Source organism: Fulmarus glacialis, unplaced genomic scaffold, assembly GCF_000690835.1.
Source record: "Fulmarus glacialis isolate BGI_N327 unplaced genomic scaffold, ASM69083v1 scaffold16827, whole genome shotgun sequence".
In the NCBI taxonomy this organism is placed as follows: Eukaryota; Metazoa; Chordata; class Aves; order Procellariiformes; family Procellariidae; genus Fulmarus; species Fulmarus glacialis.
Window position 1 is genome coordinate 46253 of NW_009225350.1, and position 15890 is coordinate 62142.

General features: G+C 40.0%; 1 protein-coding gene across 1 annotated transcript in view; it reads left to right on the forward strand.

Moving 5' to 3' along the window:
* Positions 1-5196: 5196 nt before the first annotated feature.
* The window catches only part of LOC104080165 (polypeptide N-acetylgalactosaminyltransferase 9), a 16363-nt gene continuing 5669 nt past the window's right edge, over positions 5197-15890 (forward strand). Inside the window, exons 1-3 of the mRNA XM_009582462.1 lie at positions 5197-5379; positions 8855-8992; positions 11658-11753. Coding sequence (XP_009580757.1) covers positions 5215-5379; positions 8855-8992; positions 11658-11753 — 399 coding nt within the window. The 5' untranslated portion in view covers positions 5197-5214. The remainder of the gene's footprint in view (positions 5380-8854; positions 8993-11657; positions 11754-15890) is intronic.

Here is a 15890-nt window from a genome sequence, read left to right on the forward strand (position 1 = left end):
CTCCTAAAAGCATGCACGAGCATGGCCTCAAAATACTGGAATTCATTGCCATTTTTGGCATGAATCCTTTCACTCGTTAGTCAGTAAACATGTATTTTCAAAAACCAGCACAGCTGAAGGTAAGATGGGGTGCCTTTCAACGTGCAGAGCACTAGGTCCACGGAGAGTGAAGAGCCCTCCCTGCCATGGGCGTGCGCGCCGTGGGAGCTGCAGCCGCCTGTGGCAAATGGCTCACCCGAGTGTTAAATCCCACGACGGTTTTGAGCTCTGACATTCACTCAGCAGGGCATGACGCTGCTGGAAATAGGTCTCACCTGCAGAGCTGGAGGCTGTGTCAGCAATGTTCTGTATATACGTTGCCATAACTTAGAATTGATTAGCCCAGCAGTCCTGCCAGCTCTACGTCCTGCTTCAACGGTGACCAGGCTTGTTGTCTGACCTTTCGGATTGATGGAATTTTACATTTTACTTTGCCTCACTGCCTTTCCTCATTCCCAAAATACCGGGATTTTGGTCAAAAGTGTTGGGGGTTTGTTTCCTTTTTTTGTTTGTTTCCTTTTTTTGTTTGTTTCCTTTTTTTGTTTGTTTCCTTTTTTTGTTTGTTTCCTTTTTTTGTTTGTTTCCTTTTTTTGTTTGTTTCCTTTTTTTGTTTGTTTCAAACTGTACTTCCTTTTTAGGATGCTAATAATTTCATCCAAAAGAAAAAAAAGTTTTAAGATGGTATCTGGATTTTTTTTTTTTTTTTTTTTTAGGAAACCAGTATTTTTTTAAAATCCTATTAAAAACGATAGTTTGGACCTTCAGCAACAAGTAGTTTATGGAAAATGTATTTCCTCAGAAAATTTCTTCTTGTTCGGCAAGAGTTAAAGCATAGCAATTTATTAGCCTTTTTAAATCATGTACCCAGCCTGCATTCAGAGAACTTTGGTGATGCACAGTTTAGGTCATGGTAGACAAGACACTGTCTCATCTCAGTTTTTCTTTGATGCATAGAATATGATGTCTGATTGACTACTGTATAATAAATGGTAAACACACTCCTGTAGGACAGCCATATTTCAGGGGTACAGGAATAGCTAATAATTAGTGCCAGTAAATCACTGTAGCACAAACCACGAACATTATCGTTCAGTTTATAATTTACCCCTGATGTGGGTACTTGTTTTTCTTAATACTTAATATGTCTGTTTATAGAAAAGTTGATTGAGATAATTAGCAGTAAAAATGCTAAAGTAACACGGCTATGGTAACATTTATATTGCTATCAATTTTGTTTATAGCAGCCTAAAGAGCAATACCGAAATTAGAAATTAACTACAATTAGCAAATAAATTGAGTGTCTCTTGGAATTACTTGATCACGTCTTAAAACGCTGCACAGTGTGACGCTCGCGGAGGCAAAGCCGAGTCCCTGGGCTGTAGCAGCTGCACTGAGTCGAGGAGCACACAAAGCAGAAGCCTGTTTGCTTCTCTGCTGTTGCTGCTTTATCAGCTGGAGCTACGCCTGTGCCCTGCCCAGGGCATCTCGAGCCTGTTTCTGCCCGCCCTTCAGTGGGGCCTGGGCTGTTGTCCCGGCTGTTGCCCTCCAATACAGTTTGATGGGTGCATGCTGTGATGCCCGAAACAAAGTTTACTATTGGGGATTTGCCTCTCTTGGGGGGGAACAGAAGGCTGAGTTTGCTTTTCAGTGATGTGCACCCTCGTAGGGACCGGCTCAGAGAGACCGTTCAACCTCCACGTTCTCAGGAAATGAACCTGGAAACACACGGTTAATGGTGGCAACTGGGTATGAGAGGAATTACTTGGGTTGGACATGTGGTGTTATCCCAGAAGATGAGTCATAGATGTGGAAGTTGGTTTCCTCTGATTGCCTGAAACGTGTCGACGTGGAGGACTTGGGCATGGTTTTATGCTCACAGGTGGAAATAGTTTGCTTCCCATAGTAAGGCACTTTAAGAACTCTGCTTGATAAATGCTATACAGATGCATGTAATTACTTTTCTGGCATAATTTCATAGTTAGGAAAGAAATGGGTTGTTTACTACTGTTAAAATGGGTCATTAAATACAGTTTTGAGGATGAAAAGAGGAGGAGAATCAACCAGTTTCGGGGCAGCCACTGATTCACCTCTCTTACCTGTTTCATGCAGTAAAACTTTCCTCGTTCTTTCATCCTTCATTGTATTTCAGAGACTTCTTGCAGTTAGAGGCAGACAGGCAATGGTTTTCTGAATCACGTCTGTCTTTCCATTCTGTGTCCAGCAGGGACAGGTTAGGTGCTCCTAAACCTCCCCATCCTTTTGATTCAGACACAAGTCTTGAGTCTTCATCTAAACCTCACATGACTGCTTTTAACTACTGGGATCTTGGCTGGTTTGGGTGCACGTGCTTGGTTGTACTACTGAAGCTCTTTCATTCTGTGTAAGATCAAGTCGTCATTGGGCTGGAAAGGGAGAGGACAAGAGCTTCATTCTGTACTTAGCAGTGCACTGAAAGGGTGTGGGGATGCAGAGCCATGTCCATGCTCCATTGAACAGCAACTAATCCTTACGAAGTGAAACAGGAGACCTTGTCTGGCCTGAAAAGAAATGACCCATAGTCGAGCAGCCAAGGCTTTTATCTGGGATATGGAGAAATGGTGGCGCGATGATGTACGCCTGGTGATACACGACTCTCTAACTGCCTCCTCCCCCCGTATGCTGTACATCCAGTTCTCTTTCTCTGGGATTGGAAATCCCATCCTTACCCTGGGAAACATCCCCAACTTATGTTAAAAGTTACATATTCCCAGAAAAAACAAGTCGTCTGGGGTAGATTAACATCTTCATAGGAAGCAAAATTTCCTTGATTATTTCCTGGCTGTTTCCTTCCTTCCTACTCTTTCGCAGATTTTGTCTCTTTAAAAAGCAAAATGGGGCTGAGGGGTAGGGGGAAAAAGTGACTGAAAGTAAATGTAAAGCAATCTAGAGGACCGCAGATGGGGCGGTCACACCACAGTGCAAACTCACGCTGACTGCTGAGCACCAAAGATCCTGGCTGACAGGGTGAGCGTTATCTGGCCTGAGGCTGCTGCTGCCTTTTTTTGTTGCGTTTTCTTCAAAGCCGGGTGTCTGAGTTCCCTGTGGATTTCATCTGGGGAGAATTTATCGCTGATAAATAACTGTTTGTGTTGAATTTACAGATGAGCTAAGCTGTTTCCTTTAATGTTGCGGTTTAGTACCTTTTTCTTTTCAGGTTTGCATGAGCACTGGCATTTGAAGGAAATAAATCTGTCGCTCAGATAATGTATTTGCCCTTGGTACCAAAATATATAAATAAAAATTACAAGGTCATTAGCCATATCAAGAGGAAGAAAAATGTGCCGTGCATTAAATAGCTGACTTCCAGGATGGGTTGGGCAAATAGCAGTATACTAAAGTGTACTGCTCATTTCCCCTTCTGATCATGAAAATCAATTAATTCCTTTCTTTTTTTGTAGCACTTCCCCTTTGCACTGGAAACCCTCAGCATATGTCAGTCCAAATTTACGAGCAGTGTGTTTTTCAGTGTATTTCATTTATCAAATGCAAATTCCAGTGGCCAGTGATTTACTACAGAACTGTTTGGAAAGCAGCAAATAAATATTACCTAACAAAGTAGTTAGGGGGGAAAAAAAAAAAAGCCAAACTGGAGGAGGTTTTATCTGCCAATTCCCAAGCAATTTATCTTTGTGCCTGAGAAGGCAGGTTAGGTGAACTGCCCCTGTATTGTTCTGGAGTGCATCTTGTCTGGAAATGATCTCTTATGCTCAGTAAAAGGCAGCCTTGGGAAGTAATGGATTATTGATTATATTTTAATATCTTTTCTTTATTTCAGCTAGACTGTAGTACTAGGTGCAGACCTGAGGGAACTGAAACTCATAAGCTTCACTCGCCCTGCATCATTCCTAATCTCGCTGATTCAAAGAGACAAGTCCTTTTTGTTTCCCACCACAGAGTTCAGACAATAATCAACAGGAAAAAATGGCACGGTATGGGCAGGGTAGTGTCTGGGAAGGCTGGGCGATACGGTCTCCACTCAGCCCCTCTTATCCATCTTCATCAGCTCAGGGGTAGAGAGATAAGTGGTCATTTATTGCTTCTTATGTGACCAGGCTGTAGGTTAAGGTATACAGAACAGTTGCACCAGAGGTTTCTCCTTTCCTCTCTGCCCAGCAGTGAGCGGCTGAGAGGTTGTAGGAGCACTGGGTGAGAAATGCATTTGCTGTGCTCACATCTACTACCAAGTGTGGCAGTACCCTGTGTTGCTAAATAAACACACATTTTGGTTAATGGCCAGATTTACCAGGCATCCTGTGCTAAGACTTGTGTCTTATCCTGGGCTAAAATTTCCATGGGATGTCCTGTATCAGGTAAGTCAGTGCTTGTTTCTTACTGAAGGCAGGGCAAAGCGTGTTTGTGAAGGGAGAATTGCTGCGCTGAAAATCAGTGAAGCCTGCAGGGGCTAGATTAGAAAAAGAAAAGAATAATTGACTGACTCACGATCAAAGTCTTAAGTTTCCATAATGAGAAAATAAGTATGTTTCCGTGCTTTTTTTTCTGTTGGTATTGTGCATGTGGGTAATTTGTTTCCTTCTCTTTCCCAAAGGTAATGTTCAAATCCCCACATAAAAGGCTCTGGTGTGGAATAGGTCATCTGAGATGCTTATGTATGCTAAATGTGTATCAGATTTTTCTGGCAATCACATTTAAGCTATTAAAAGTTTGTGAGTTGATTTGGAGAGCTGATACAGTAACCCCCATGTATACAGCAGCAAACACAGCCAGTCGGTACAACTGATTTTTGTTGACGTTTCAGTAACAAGCACTAGGTTAAAATAGTCCCTACGATAGAGGTTACCACCTTGTAATTTGTCTTCTGCCTAATGGTTCCAAGAACAACGACATTATGGGGAAGGACTTGGATATTTATGGCACCTAAACTTGTGTACCTAACACAGCCAGCTGCATTCACCTCGGACTCATCAATGTGAAGAGAGAGGGGTTTCACCCCCAGAGCAGGTAAATTGGGCGATCGTTCTGAATCGTTCGATAGTACGCATCTCCACCTAGGCAACTCTCTACATACAGCATCTGAAAAGAAGCAGTTATATCACCTTAAAAAGAAAAAAAAAATTTAAAAAAATCATGCAATTGTTTTTCCTCCAACTCTCCCAGGTCTGGCAGTGCGGAGGAAGCATGGAGGTCTTACCCTGTTCTCGCGTGGCACATATTGAACGCACAAAGAAACCCTACAACAACGACATTGATTACTATGCAAAGCGCAACGCCCTGCGGGCCGCTGAGGTCTGGATGGATGACTTCAAGTCGCATGTTTACATGGCGTGGAACATCCCCATGGCAGTAAGTACGGGTCACGTTCTCTCCTGAACAGAAACGTGGGTGGCTGTTCTTAGTTCTTTGAGGTGAAGGATATTACTACAATTGCATGAAGTGGGCTAAGCTTGGAGGGAAGAGTGCTTTCGTGCTGGTGCATGCTCAATACGGAGAGTTCTGCCATATAAACTTGCTTCCTCGGTGTAAGTTTTGATGTGCGCTCAGGAGCGGTGACACAGATTTATAATTTAACTAGAGCACGATGTTTCAGGTTTATGCGCTTCCTCCGAAGAAGTCATTAATTTGGGATGCCATTAAACTTTGAGGTGTTCATATGGTACAGTGGTGAGGACTACAGAAATGTCCATAAATAAATATCATCATTCATCATAAGACTCAGTAGACCTCACCAGCATAAAAACAAAGTATGCGATAAAAGAATCTCATATTAACTAGCTTTATTGTCTACAGGCTGAGTGTTGCAATGTAGACACATTCTGTTTCTTACTGTGCATACAAATTGTAGATGGCATGTGGGGACCTCTAGGAATCCATGTAATAAAAATATTAGAGAAACTGTAGGTTCAATTTATCACTTTATTCTGTAAGTATATCACACGCTACATCTCCACTGAGCATAATTCTTTGAGAGGAGAGGTATATGTTATATCCCAGTCAGGTGGAAGCTGACTGCTGCTGTATCCTTTATGGTATTTGCATCCAAATTATTCATGTGAAGGGGCACATGTGAAGGGAGAGCAGCTAAGGGGAAACATACTTTGTTCTGTAGGTAGTGATGGTTTAGTTAACCCTTATATGAGAGGTTTGTTCAAAGCTGATTGAAGTAAATGGAAACAGGAATGCTTCTATCAGAACAGGAAAATATGCCAACCTAGCAGTGTCTTTGTAGTATTTGGTTATGACCTAGAGTCCATCAAAGTCACGGGAGTCTTGTCAAAGAGTTCATCGGATTTAGTCTGTGTCCTAAATACCTACTTGTACTTTGGTACCTAGGCAATATATCAAAACCCATTTTTGTTCATTCCTGTTGTAGTTTTGAAAATACGTATGCCTAAAGGAGCAATGTTTCGTTCTTCTCCATGTGATGTCTGAATATGTCAGATGTTCGCACACGTCCGAATTTCACTTACTGCTGTTCAGTGCTGGACATTCTGTGCAATGTTGAAAGTTAGGTCTCTATGAAGATGTGGTTTAGTGACTTCTTTTGGCGTGAGAGGTATGAGAGGCATGAGAGGTAACTGCAGTGAATTATTTTGCCTTAACAAGGCAATTCTGCATAACTACTTTCCCACACAAGATTTCCGTGATAGTAGGAGGAAGACAAAGCAGTGTCCATCTAAGTTTTTAGGGGCATTTTGGCCCTGTCTGCATCCATTTGATAAAATGGTAAGTTTCAAATAGGAGAGGAAAAAGAAGTAACCTTGGTAAATTTGTTTGCTTGATGCCTTCTGCAAATGAATTCTGAGAAAAGACAAGACATTTAAATAAGCATTTACACCAAAACGTGATTTCCTTTAATCTCTCTGAGATTACTTATTGATGTAGTTTTCTGCACTGAGCTATACAGCAGTGCTTTGAAAAAAAAAAAAAGGGCACATCTACATTAAGAGACATAAAATCAGCATAAGTACTGAACATTAAGATTTTCTTTCCATAAAATAAATCGATTGATAAAATGTGCATCATATAAATAACCCCATTAGCTCTCAGGAAAAGGAAGCTAGTGTTAGTGTTCACAGTGTTACTCCACTGCAGTATTCAATCTAGATGACTAAGAAGTACTGTACTGTTATAAGCCGTTAGAAAACACTTCTGCAGAACTAGAAACCTTACTGCCTGGTTAAAAAGAGTATGTCCGCGTACTAAACTCTGTGGACACCTCATTCTTTTACCATCACACTGTAAACCGCACATGATGACTGCAGCTAATACAGAAGCAAGCGCAGCATTTTCATAGCTGCTTAGTTTGCTGCTCTTGTGTTCTGTAGAAATGGCACTGCACACAGGGCATTGTATTGCCTCATTTTAGAATAGAGAAGAAAGGAGGCAAGTAAAATGTATGTGTTCTCCCATACCAAAACCCATGCAAATTAGCCCTTTCATAACTCACACCATCTTTCTCACAACGTGCTCCCTTCCAAGTTATTGAGGATCTGTGCATAATGTGTAACCTGATTAGTGGATGATCTTCGGACACATTTGCAAGATCATATTCCTATAACCTTCATCAGCAGGTCAGCATGGCTTTATTTTAGTTAACCAAATATTTGGTGTGCTCCTGCTTGATTTGTTCCTGGACAATTTTAGTGATAAAGGCATCTTATCTTGAGTGATTTATTGTACTGAGTGCCTCCGAGAATTGCTCTCCTTCCATGTAGCCTGAAGTAGTACGTAAATTAACATTCATTTGAATGGATGCTGCATAGAGAGCTCATGACAAAGTGTGCATCAGCAAGCAGCAGTGAGCACAGTAAACTCTTTATGTAGCAAATAGAAAAACCTGTTCAGTATTACACTTGTATTCTCTCCTGAGAACTAGGCATCTGTTGGGGATTCTAATAAACCCTGAGCTAAGATTTGCTGCTGTCTTCTAACCCTGCGTTAGACATCATTTGTAAAACGTACAGAAATCTTCCTGGAGGAAATGTACAAGGCACTTAAGACAGATCCACGCAAAACTCCCCAGTTTCAGTCCATTTGATTCATCCAGTGTCGGAAAAGACTTTTAGATGAGGTAACTTACTGTCTTAATGTTGAACTGTGATGATTTATAATGGTTTAAATCAACAGACACTAACTCAGGACCTGGCAGTTTTTAAGCAGCTGGTTTTGATCATATTGATTTGACTCTTCCAGCCTGTGTTTTTCATGGGATTTGTATTCAAGCGTGAATTCAATTCTGAAGCAGAATTATAAAGAAGGTTTTGAGTTTAACTACATTTTGTGGCTCAAGTCTGCAAATGAGCTCCAGTTCCAGTAAAAACTGAATGCTGGTCTATGCAAATGTTTAATGGAGCTTAATGACTTTTTGAGCAGCTCTGCTTTGAATTTTTAACAGGTCTGTTCTGATCTCATTTACATTAGTGAATACCTAAGGCTGTTACTAGAGGAAGCCAGGATCAAGCTGCCATATCTCAGATCAGAACTACCGCCTAAATTCCTAACGAATTTAGCAAAAGAGTTCAGGTTTGATTGCAAACATTTAGAATTGCTGTAAGTAACAACATTCTTATTGTTTTCTTATTATTTTGGTTTATGTTTGGTTTTTGCTTGTTCGTTATCCTTCTTTTTCCACTGACTTTCATTAATATTTATTATCTGTTCTCAACAGCAGCTGTTTGATGAGCTGCTACTTACAAAAGAGAAAGTAGAAAGGGAAATACAGCTTGGTGTACAAAATGAACTCCAATTTGGTTTCAGTAAAGAAAACAACCGTAAAGTCAATGCAGTGAGATTTCTTTATTCTTTTTCTGCTTTGTAGAACCCTGGAGTTGACTTTGGAGACGTTTCTGAAAGAATAGCTTTACGACAGCGACTGCAGTGCCGGAGTTTTAAGTGGTACTTGGAGAACGTCTATCCTGAAATGAGGGTTTATAATAATACAGTCACTTATGGAGAGGTACTTTGTCTTTGAAAATACATCGTGCCTGCATTAGAGCAGTCCTTTCATCTTAGTGGAGGGTATCAGGACGTACAGAGCAATTTCAAGTCAGCACAGTAGTAGCAACAGAAATGCCCTCCCCTACTTTTAATCAACACTAGGAAGTGTGGCTTTGAGAAGCACTGTCCCTCTCATTGGAGTATATCAGATGAAATCATTCTCACTAACGATGATACGCAACCTCCTTGGCTTTCATTTTAAAATAGAGCAGCTCTGAGAACGTAAATTTGAGGTAATCGTTTTCCGAAATAGGATGCCACAGACATCATCAAGAAAACATCAGCAGTCAAGAGAGCTAAAATAATTACAGTTAATGAGAACAGTTGAGTTTTCTGAATTGTTTTTAGGTGAAGAACCACCCCTTTTTTGCATTTGGGCAAACTATTTGAAGGCTTACATGCACTTTATTGATTCAGTTTTGCAATCCTCCTTGTTCGGGATAAAAAGCAACATATCCTTGTTCAGATTATGAGGTGAGGCTACCATTTGGCAGGTCTTTATCTCATCATGAAAAAGTAATTAGAGGAAAAACAATTTTGCTGCTTTGTGCTCAGATTCTGTATTTTCATTTCCACTTGTGTACCAGTATTGAGTAAGACCTCGGAACACCTACTCTGAGACAGCTGAGTGGATAGGTTACTTAACCCTAATAAAATGCTGGATCCAAACGTGTTAGAAAAGTGTAGACGTTTCGGTTCGCCTCAGCTGTCTGGATCATTTCTTTCTCTTCTGTGAACCAATCAAATCTCCCACATATGCTTGACCCCAATCTTTAAAGAAGTCAGACATGCATTCTGTAACTCTTTAAATCTATATCACGTGCCTGTAATGTAAGGACTGCTGTCACTTATGACTGTGAGCTGGGGCGAAGTTCTAGGAGCTCTCCTGCTGCATAATGTTTTTAAGAGTCTGTTTTAATTGTCTACATGAACTACAATTAAATCCAAAGGCAATATATTTTCACACAAGACAACTAAATGGACATTCTTCCTTTCTGTTCCATTTGATTGACTTCATATAAAAAGAAGTCAGGCGCTTCAGATATTGATACAAAGTGCAAGTTTTATTGCATAATATCACTTTGCATCCTAATATAACTATCCCTGGCAGTAACTGAGGAAAGACATTTAGTAAATTCAACAGGAGCTATTAGTAACTGTCAGCTCTGAGAAGGCTGTTAACTGCAAAGAACATCGGCAGTACTGCCAATGTTGTGTCAATTATACCAGACGGTTAGCAAGCTGGGCTCTAAAAAGAAGTTTGTTTCTGTTGAGTGATCGCATGAAGGTTCTTGAGTCAAACAGGAAGTTGAGCGATGCAAGTATCTAATTCATTAAAATTTATAATGAAATGGAGCCACACAAGCTATTTAGCTAGTATGAACTGGCATAGTTCCCTTTCAGTCTTACATGCCCGTAATGAACAAACTAGAGGCTTCATCCTAAATAACATCAAGCTTGTTATTAAATGCCTTCTCTTCCGGTTATTTTCCTGGAGGAAAAGATGTCTGGATTTTAGCAAGTTTGAAGGAAAATGAATGTATTGAGTAGATGTGAAACAGATTGAAACAGTAGTAAAAATATATTTCCTGGTGACTCAATTCACATAAAGCTGTCTTCATCTTCTTTAGCCTTTATAGTACTCGAGTCATAAAATAAACCGCCTGAAATTTAACTGTTGGTGAGCCCCCTTATCCGATCGCTATTATGCTCGTACACTATAATGTGAAGGATTATTTACTGATTTTTCTGACCCCTCATGCAGCAGCTATTTCTATATTATTGGGGTGGCCAGACAAATTGTTCACAGCCTAAACCAAAACTGACCTGTTAACTGTTTCAAAATGTCTGTCTAAATAACTTCTTGATTAAGATACCTGTAAAATTTTTCGACGTCCAAAATATGTGTGTAATACTTCTAGCCTGAAGAGAAAAAAGGCCTGAAATTTCACAAGAGCTCCAGCCCAGTTTTGTAGACTTGTAAACTTTCTTTGTCTGGGGAGGCACATGAATTTTTGACTTGGTTGGTTCTCTGAACCCAAACTTTAAATATATTGAAAGCCTTCCAACACTGGTCATCATTGCTGTATCCTTTCACAATGATGTGCTTTACATCACTTCTGTACATAACCATGTACTATATTCTCAATTCAAATAGAATTGTTTCATATGCTTTTTTGTTTTTATATGTGCAGTAAGAGCAAATAAAAGGGTGCCACATCCCATACCAATCCTGGGTAGTTCCTATGCTGTCTGATTAAGTCACATTCTCAAAATATATGGTCAAAATTTATATTTACACAAGGGTGATTTGGAGCAAAATTTGGCCTGGGTTTCTTAGAGTGAATTTTATGGGGTTTTGATCCTTGAGTAATTGCTGAAAATATAACTCTGACCCAAGGTCTGTAAAGACAGCAGTTTGTCCAAATAATGTCTTTTCCTGGAGCAAACTCACTAATGGCATCCTATCGTATCTGGAGAATAAGCATGTGTTTCTCAGCGAAGAATAGTTTTACATACTAGTTGTTTCAATAGCTGTAGTGCAGCTAAGATTTAGCTAGATTAGACTTGCATCGTGCAGATTAATTTCTAATACAACTGTTTTCTTTGTGATCCGGTTATAGGTGCGTAACAGCAAAGCTAGTGGCTACTGCTTAGATCAGGGAGCCGAAGAGGATGACAAAGCAATCCTTTATCCATGCCATGGAATGTCCTCTCAGGTAAATGGTTAAAATCCCATAATTAATGAGAAACCTTTAACTTGAAGAGTTTTCAGAAGAAACAAAAAGTAATTTGGTGCATTTGAGTTGAGTTTGGCAGTATATTCCTGAGTTGCAAAGGGAAATATCTGGCTTTACTCCAGTCTTTTTGGGTGCCCTTTCCAAGGTTGTTCAGCATGTGAATCTATACATTGAAGATGCCAGTAAGGAAAGCAGAAGGACCGTGATAGTTTGTTTTAATAACAGAGCGATTCACTGAAGATTAAGGAATTTAGACAGTTTGAGTGAGCAGCTCTTCTCGTTTTGACTTTACTTATTCTAGGAATAGTACCTCTTTAAATTAACTGTTCATTAATCCAATAGGCTCCTGTGCAGAAATGATTTAGCAAGCTGCTGATGTGACTCCCTAAGTAGGCAAAAAGTTAAGCACCTATTTAACATCAGCTTCAAAGAGAATTAAGAATATCTTTTAATACTTTCTAAAACAGAAGATTTCTTTTTTGTCAGTCCCTGTGCATATTATTATTTTCTTACAGATGTCTGGAGATCTTAAAATGACATTTCTTCTTTCCGTGCTCATAGTGATGTTACTTGTTTTTTAAATACCAGCTGGATATTATTTAAATCCAGGACTTGAGCTTCTTCTGAAATGTAATTCTAGTTTCTTTTGAAGTACCCTCTGAATCAAAACTATGTTAATGAACATTCTCATGCGTAAATAAACTCTGACCTTATCATGGACTTAACAATTATCTGAAGTTCAGTCATACATATATTGATTTGGAGTCCTGGCTCGCACATCACTGTGGAGGCATAACAGGAGTCACAAAATATAAATATTGCCTGTTGTGCTTAATTGCAAGCTGGTGAAGAGTCACACCTTATTAGAGCAAAGTGAGATAGACAGTAATTCCTACTGACAAAACGTCCACCTTTGGCAGGAGCATTATGGAACACTTGACTGACACTTTCCTGGTAGAGGAGGAAGGAACAGCCTTTGAGTAAGGTAACAAAATAGTGTTGCTTAATTAGATGTAAATGAGCTTTTCAAGAAGACTCTAGTTAGAGATGTCAAAGCACTCAGAGAGAGTTCAGTCTCTTGCTCCATTCAAATTCTGACCAGAAAGTTGGAAATTTAAGTCCTTCCAGAAAGTTCCTTTGCAACATCTAATCTCCTATCGTTGTGCTAGCATTGAGAAGAATAATGAAATAAATGGTTCTGACTGTAATTTCTTTTGCAATTTCAGTCCTTAACCTACTTGTTTGCCTCCGTGACTCCTGTTTCATAGAATATGCTTTGACTTCCAGAAGAAGAAAATAGATGAGGACATCAGTTACTGTGTATTTATTTGAAAGGAAGTACGATGTGCCCAGCTTCTCCTGACTAACTCTTGTAAATTTGGGGGCATAAAGTAGCTCACCTCTCAGCATCCAGCTCTGACTAATTTTTTCCATTAAGGAGCAGCTCATTTTCCTTTCAGTAAGATGTAAATATGTTGCCTAGTAGACGATGCCTTCTGAATTGCGGGCCCTAGATGCTGGGCAGCTCTTCTCAGGTGCAAATAACAATACACAAAGTATTTATTGCCCAGGAAGTTGAAGTTGGGTAGTGACCAGTTAAATCTCCTCTGGCTCGCTTCTGCTGCAGGTCTTCAGTATCCTGTCTATGTGAATCTTCTGGAAAAGCCCAAAAAGCTGTTTTTAGGCTTTACATTACAGCCACAAGCTAGAGCCCTTTTGTTACTAGCATTGTATAAACGCATAGAAAGAGAAAGTCACTCTTCCCAAACCCTTAAAAACCAAAGCATCCCCTGTGTGTGGGAATTATAAAAGTATGGGAAAGGCAAAAAGTTAATCTACCAAATCATCCTTGCAGCACTTTCCATTTCCTTTTTTTTTTTTTTAAAAAAAAAAAAAAGGAAAAAAGAAAAAAGTTTTCATTCTGTAAGAAAGACCGAGCAGAAGGCAGAGGTGATGTTTTATCTAAGTTGAGTATTTCACAGACAAGCATGAGTTGGAGCCACTCAAATGCAGCCAAGTTAATTAATGATTACACAGCTGGAAAACTTCTATCATCTCACCACAATTTACAAAATTAATTCAGTATGAGAACCACAGCTGCACAAACCCTAATCAAGGATATTCAAGCACATAGCATGAAAGGTGTTGACAGCAAGCATTTTAATATATTAAATAAACATTTTTAAAGCCCTGCTTCTAATCAGCCTGGGTGAGCCTAGTTGTCTGTTATGTTTAGCTTTCAGTTTCTGACATTTTTCGTCTCAGGCATAGGGCATAAAATACCCCTGCTGAGTTGAGATTTGGGTTAGTTGTACATGCCTACTGAATATAAATGAATATAAACATGGAACTCATTTTCACCAGTTAGGTTATCACCGGTGCTTGATGTGTCCTACTGGTGTGAAAGCCTCTTGCTATTCAGCTACAGTCTTGTTTGGTTTTCATACTCTTCAATTCTGACAAGCAAATTACCAGTGATTTTAGTACACACATGGTTCCACTGAAACCAACAGAAATCAGTCAAGTGTTTAAAGAAAGCTGAGGTAGGAATAAGATTACTGTTCATCTGTAATGAAATGTTCTTTTCTTCTACTTCTTACCCTTCTATTTCCCTTGCATGTTGCACACCTCTGAATGGCGGTGTCCTGCATTACCAGTGAAAAATAAACCACTCCACCGTTACTGCTCCATGAACAAAATGCCTTTCCCTATGTGTATTCTCAAGATCAGTTTTTACCATGATAAATCACATCTTTTCGATGACATCAGCTTTTAAATTTCTTTATTCAAACAGGGACAAGATCTTTTATGGATGCTCTGGAATGCATTTAGCCTGAGTTTACATCAATTTAGCTTAATGAATTTGACTTGAGCTAAGTCAGTGTAAGCTAACAGTTAGGAATATCCAGACAAGGTTTTGCATCAGTCTAAGTTGATTTCAAAACTCGCTTTACAGAAAAGTAGTGTCATTTTTATATGTGTTCGTTAGATCTGTAGTTTGAATTTAATCCCTTTCAGGAAAAAAGGTTTGCAAATACTGCTGGGAGAGCAATAGGAAACAGTCCAGGGCTAGAAAAAGTTCAGAAACAAAGCAATATATTGGGGGTGTTGAACTGCCTTGCCTCTGCCTGTGGCTTGCCTTGTACACTCACCTGTAAAACCCATTGGTTCTACAGCACTGCATAATATCCTTCTGTTGTAAAACAAATTTAAAAAAAAAAAAAAAGGGAGGGGGGGAACAGATGACACAACCCCCCAAAAGTGGAATGTGTTGTTCTGGAAGCTTCTTAGAATGGTTACAGGACACGCAGGTTTTGAACCATTTGAGAGCACTTATACAGCCTCAGTGGAAATATTCACTGTCTCAGAGTCTGTCTTGAATGCTGTGATGTGGGGCTGACTATGCAGTATGTGAAAGAAGAGAAGTAGTTAATAAAATGGCATCCTGGGATAGAAAGGCCCCGGTGAGCAGCCTCCTTCTCCACCCTCCTCTCTTCCCTTTCACACCGACAGAAAGCGGAGGCACTGCAGCTGTGAAAGCGAGAACTCCCTCGGCATTGAGATCAAGGAGAAAGAAGGGAGATCTCGACGTTCGGATTGCTGGTGCTCGCAGCTACGCCAACAGATGGAATAAGAGGAGATAAAAGGCTTTACTTAAACTGTTGCTTGAGGGCAGATATTTAACATTTTGCTTGGTAGAGCTATCGTTTTCCAGAGTTGCACACTGGGTAGCAGGTCTGATCGCGTAGAGCAGGGTGGATGAAAAGCTGGTTTCTTAACTTGCAGGAAGCGGTGGGTGAGATTCTGTAACAAACCTGGAAGTTCGGTAACTGTTCCTCTTGTGATCTGTGTGTCTTACGGTGACAAGTATTCCAGACATATAAGGTATTTCGCACTCCTGTATAGCTCACTGTTTCAATTTCTGAGTCAGCCTACCTCGCTTAACCGCAGGGCTGAAGGATCATTAAAGATTTCCTTTTGCTGGAGAGCAGGAGTGAGAGAGAGGGGTTAAACTTAGTGTGGAAAGCTACCGGAGCCACCCCTGTAACTGTTTCCTACAAACAATTACCTGTTGTTATTTTGTGCTTTTTTCCACTTGACTGGAAGTTAGCAGGA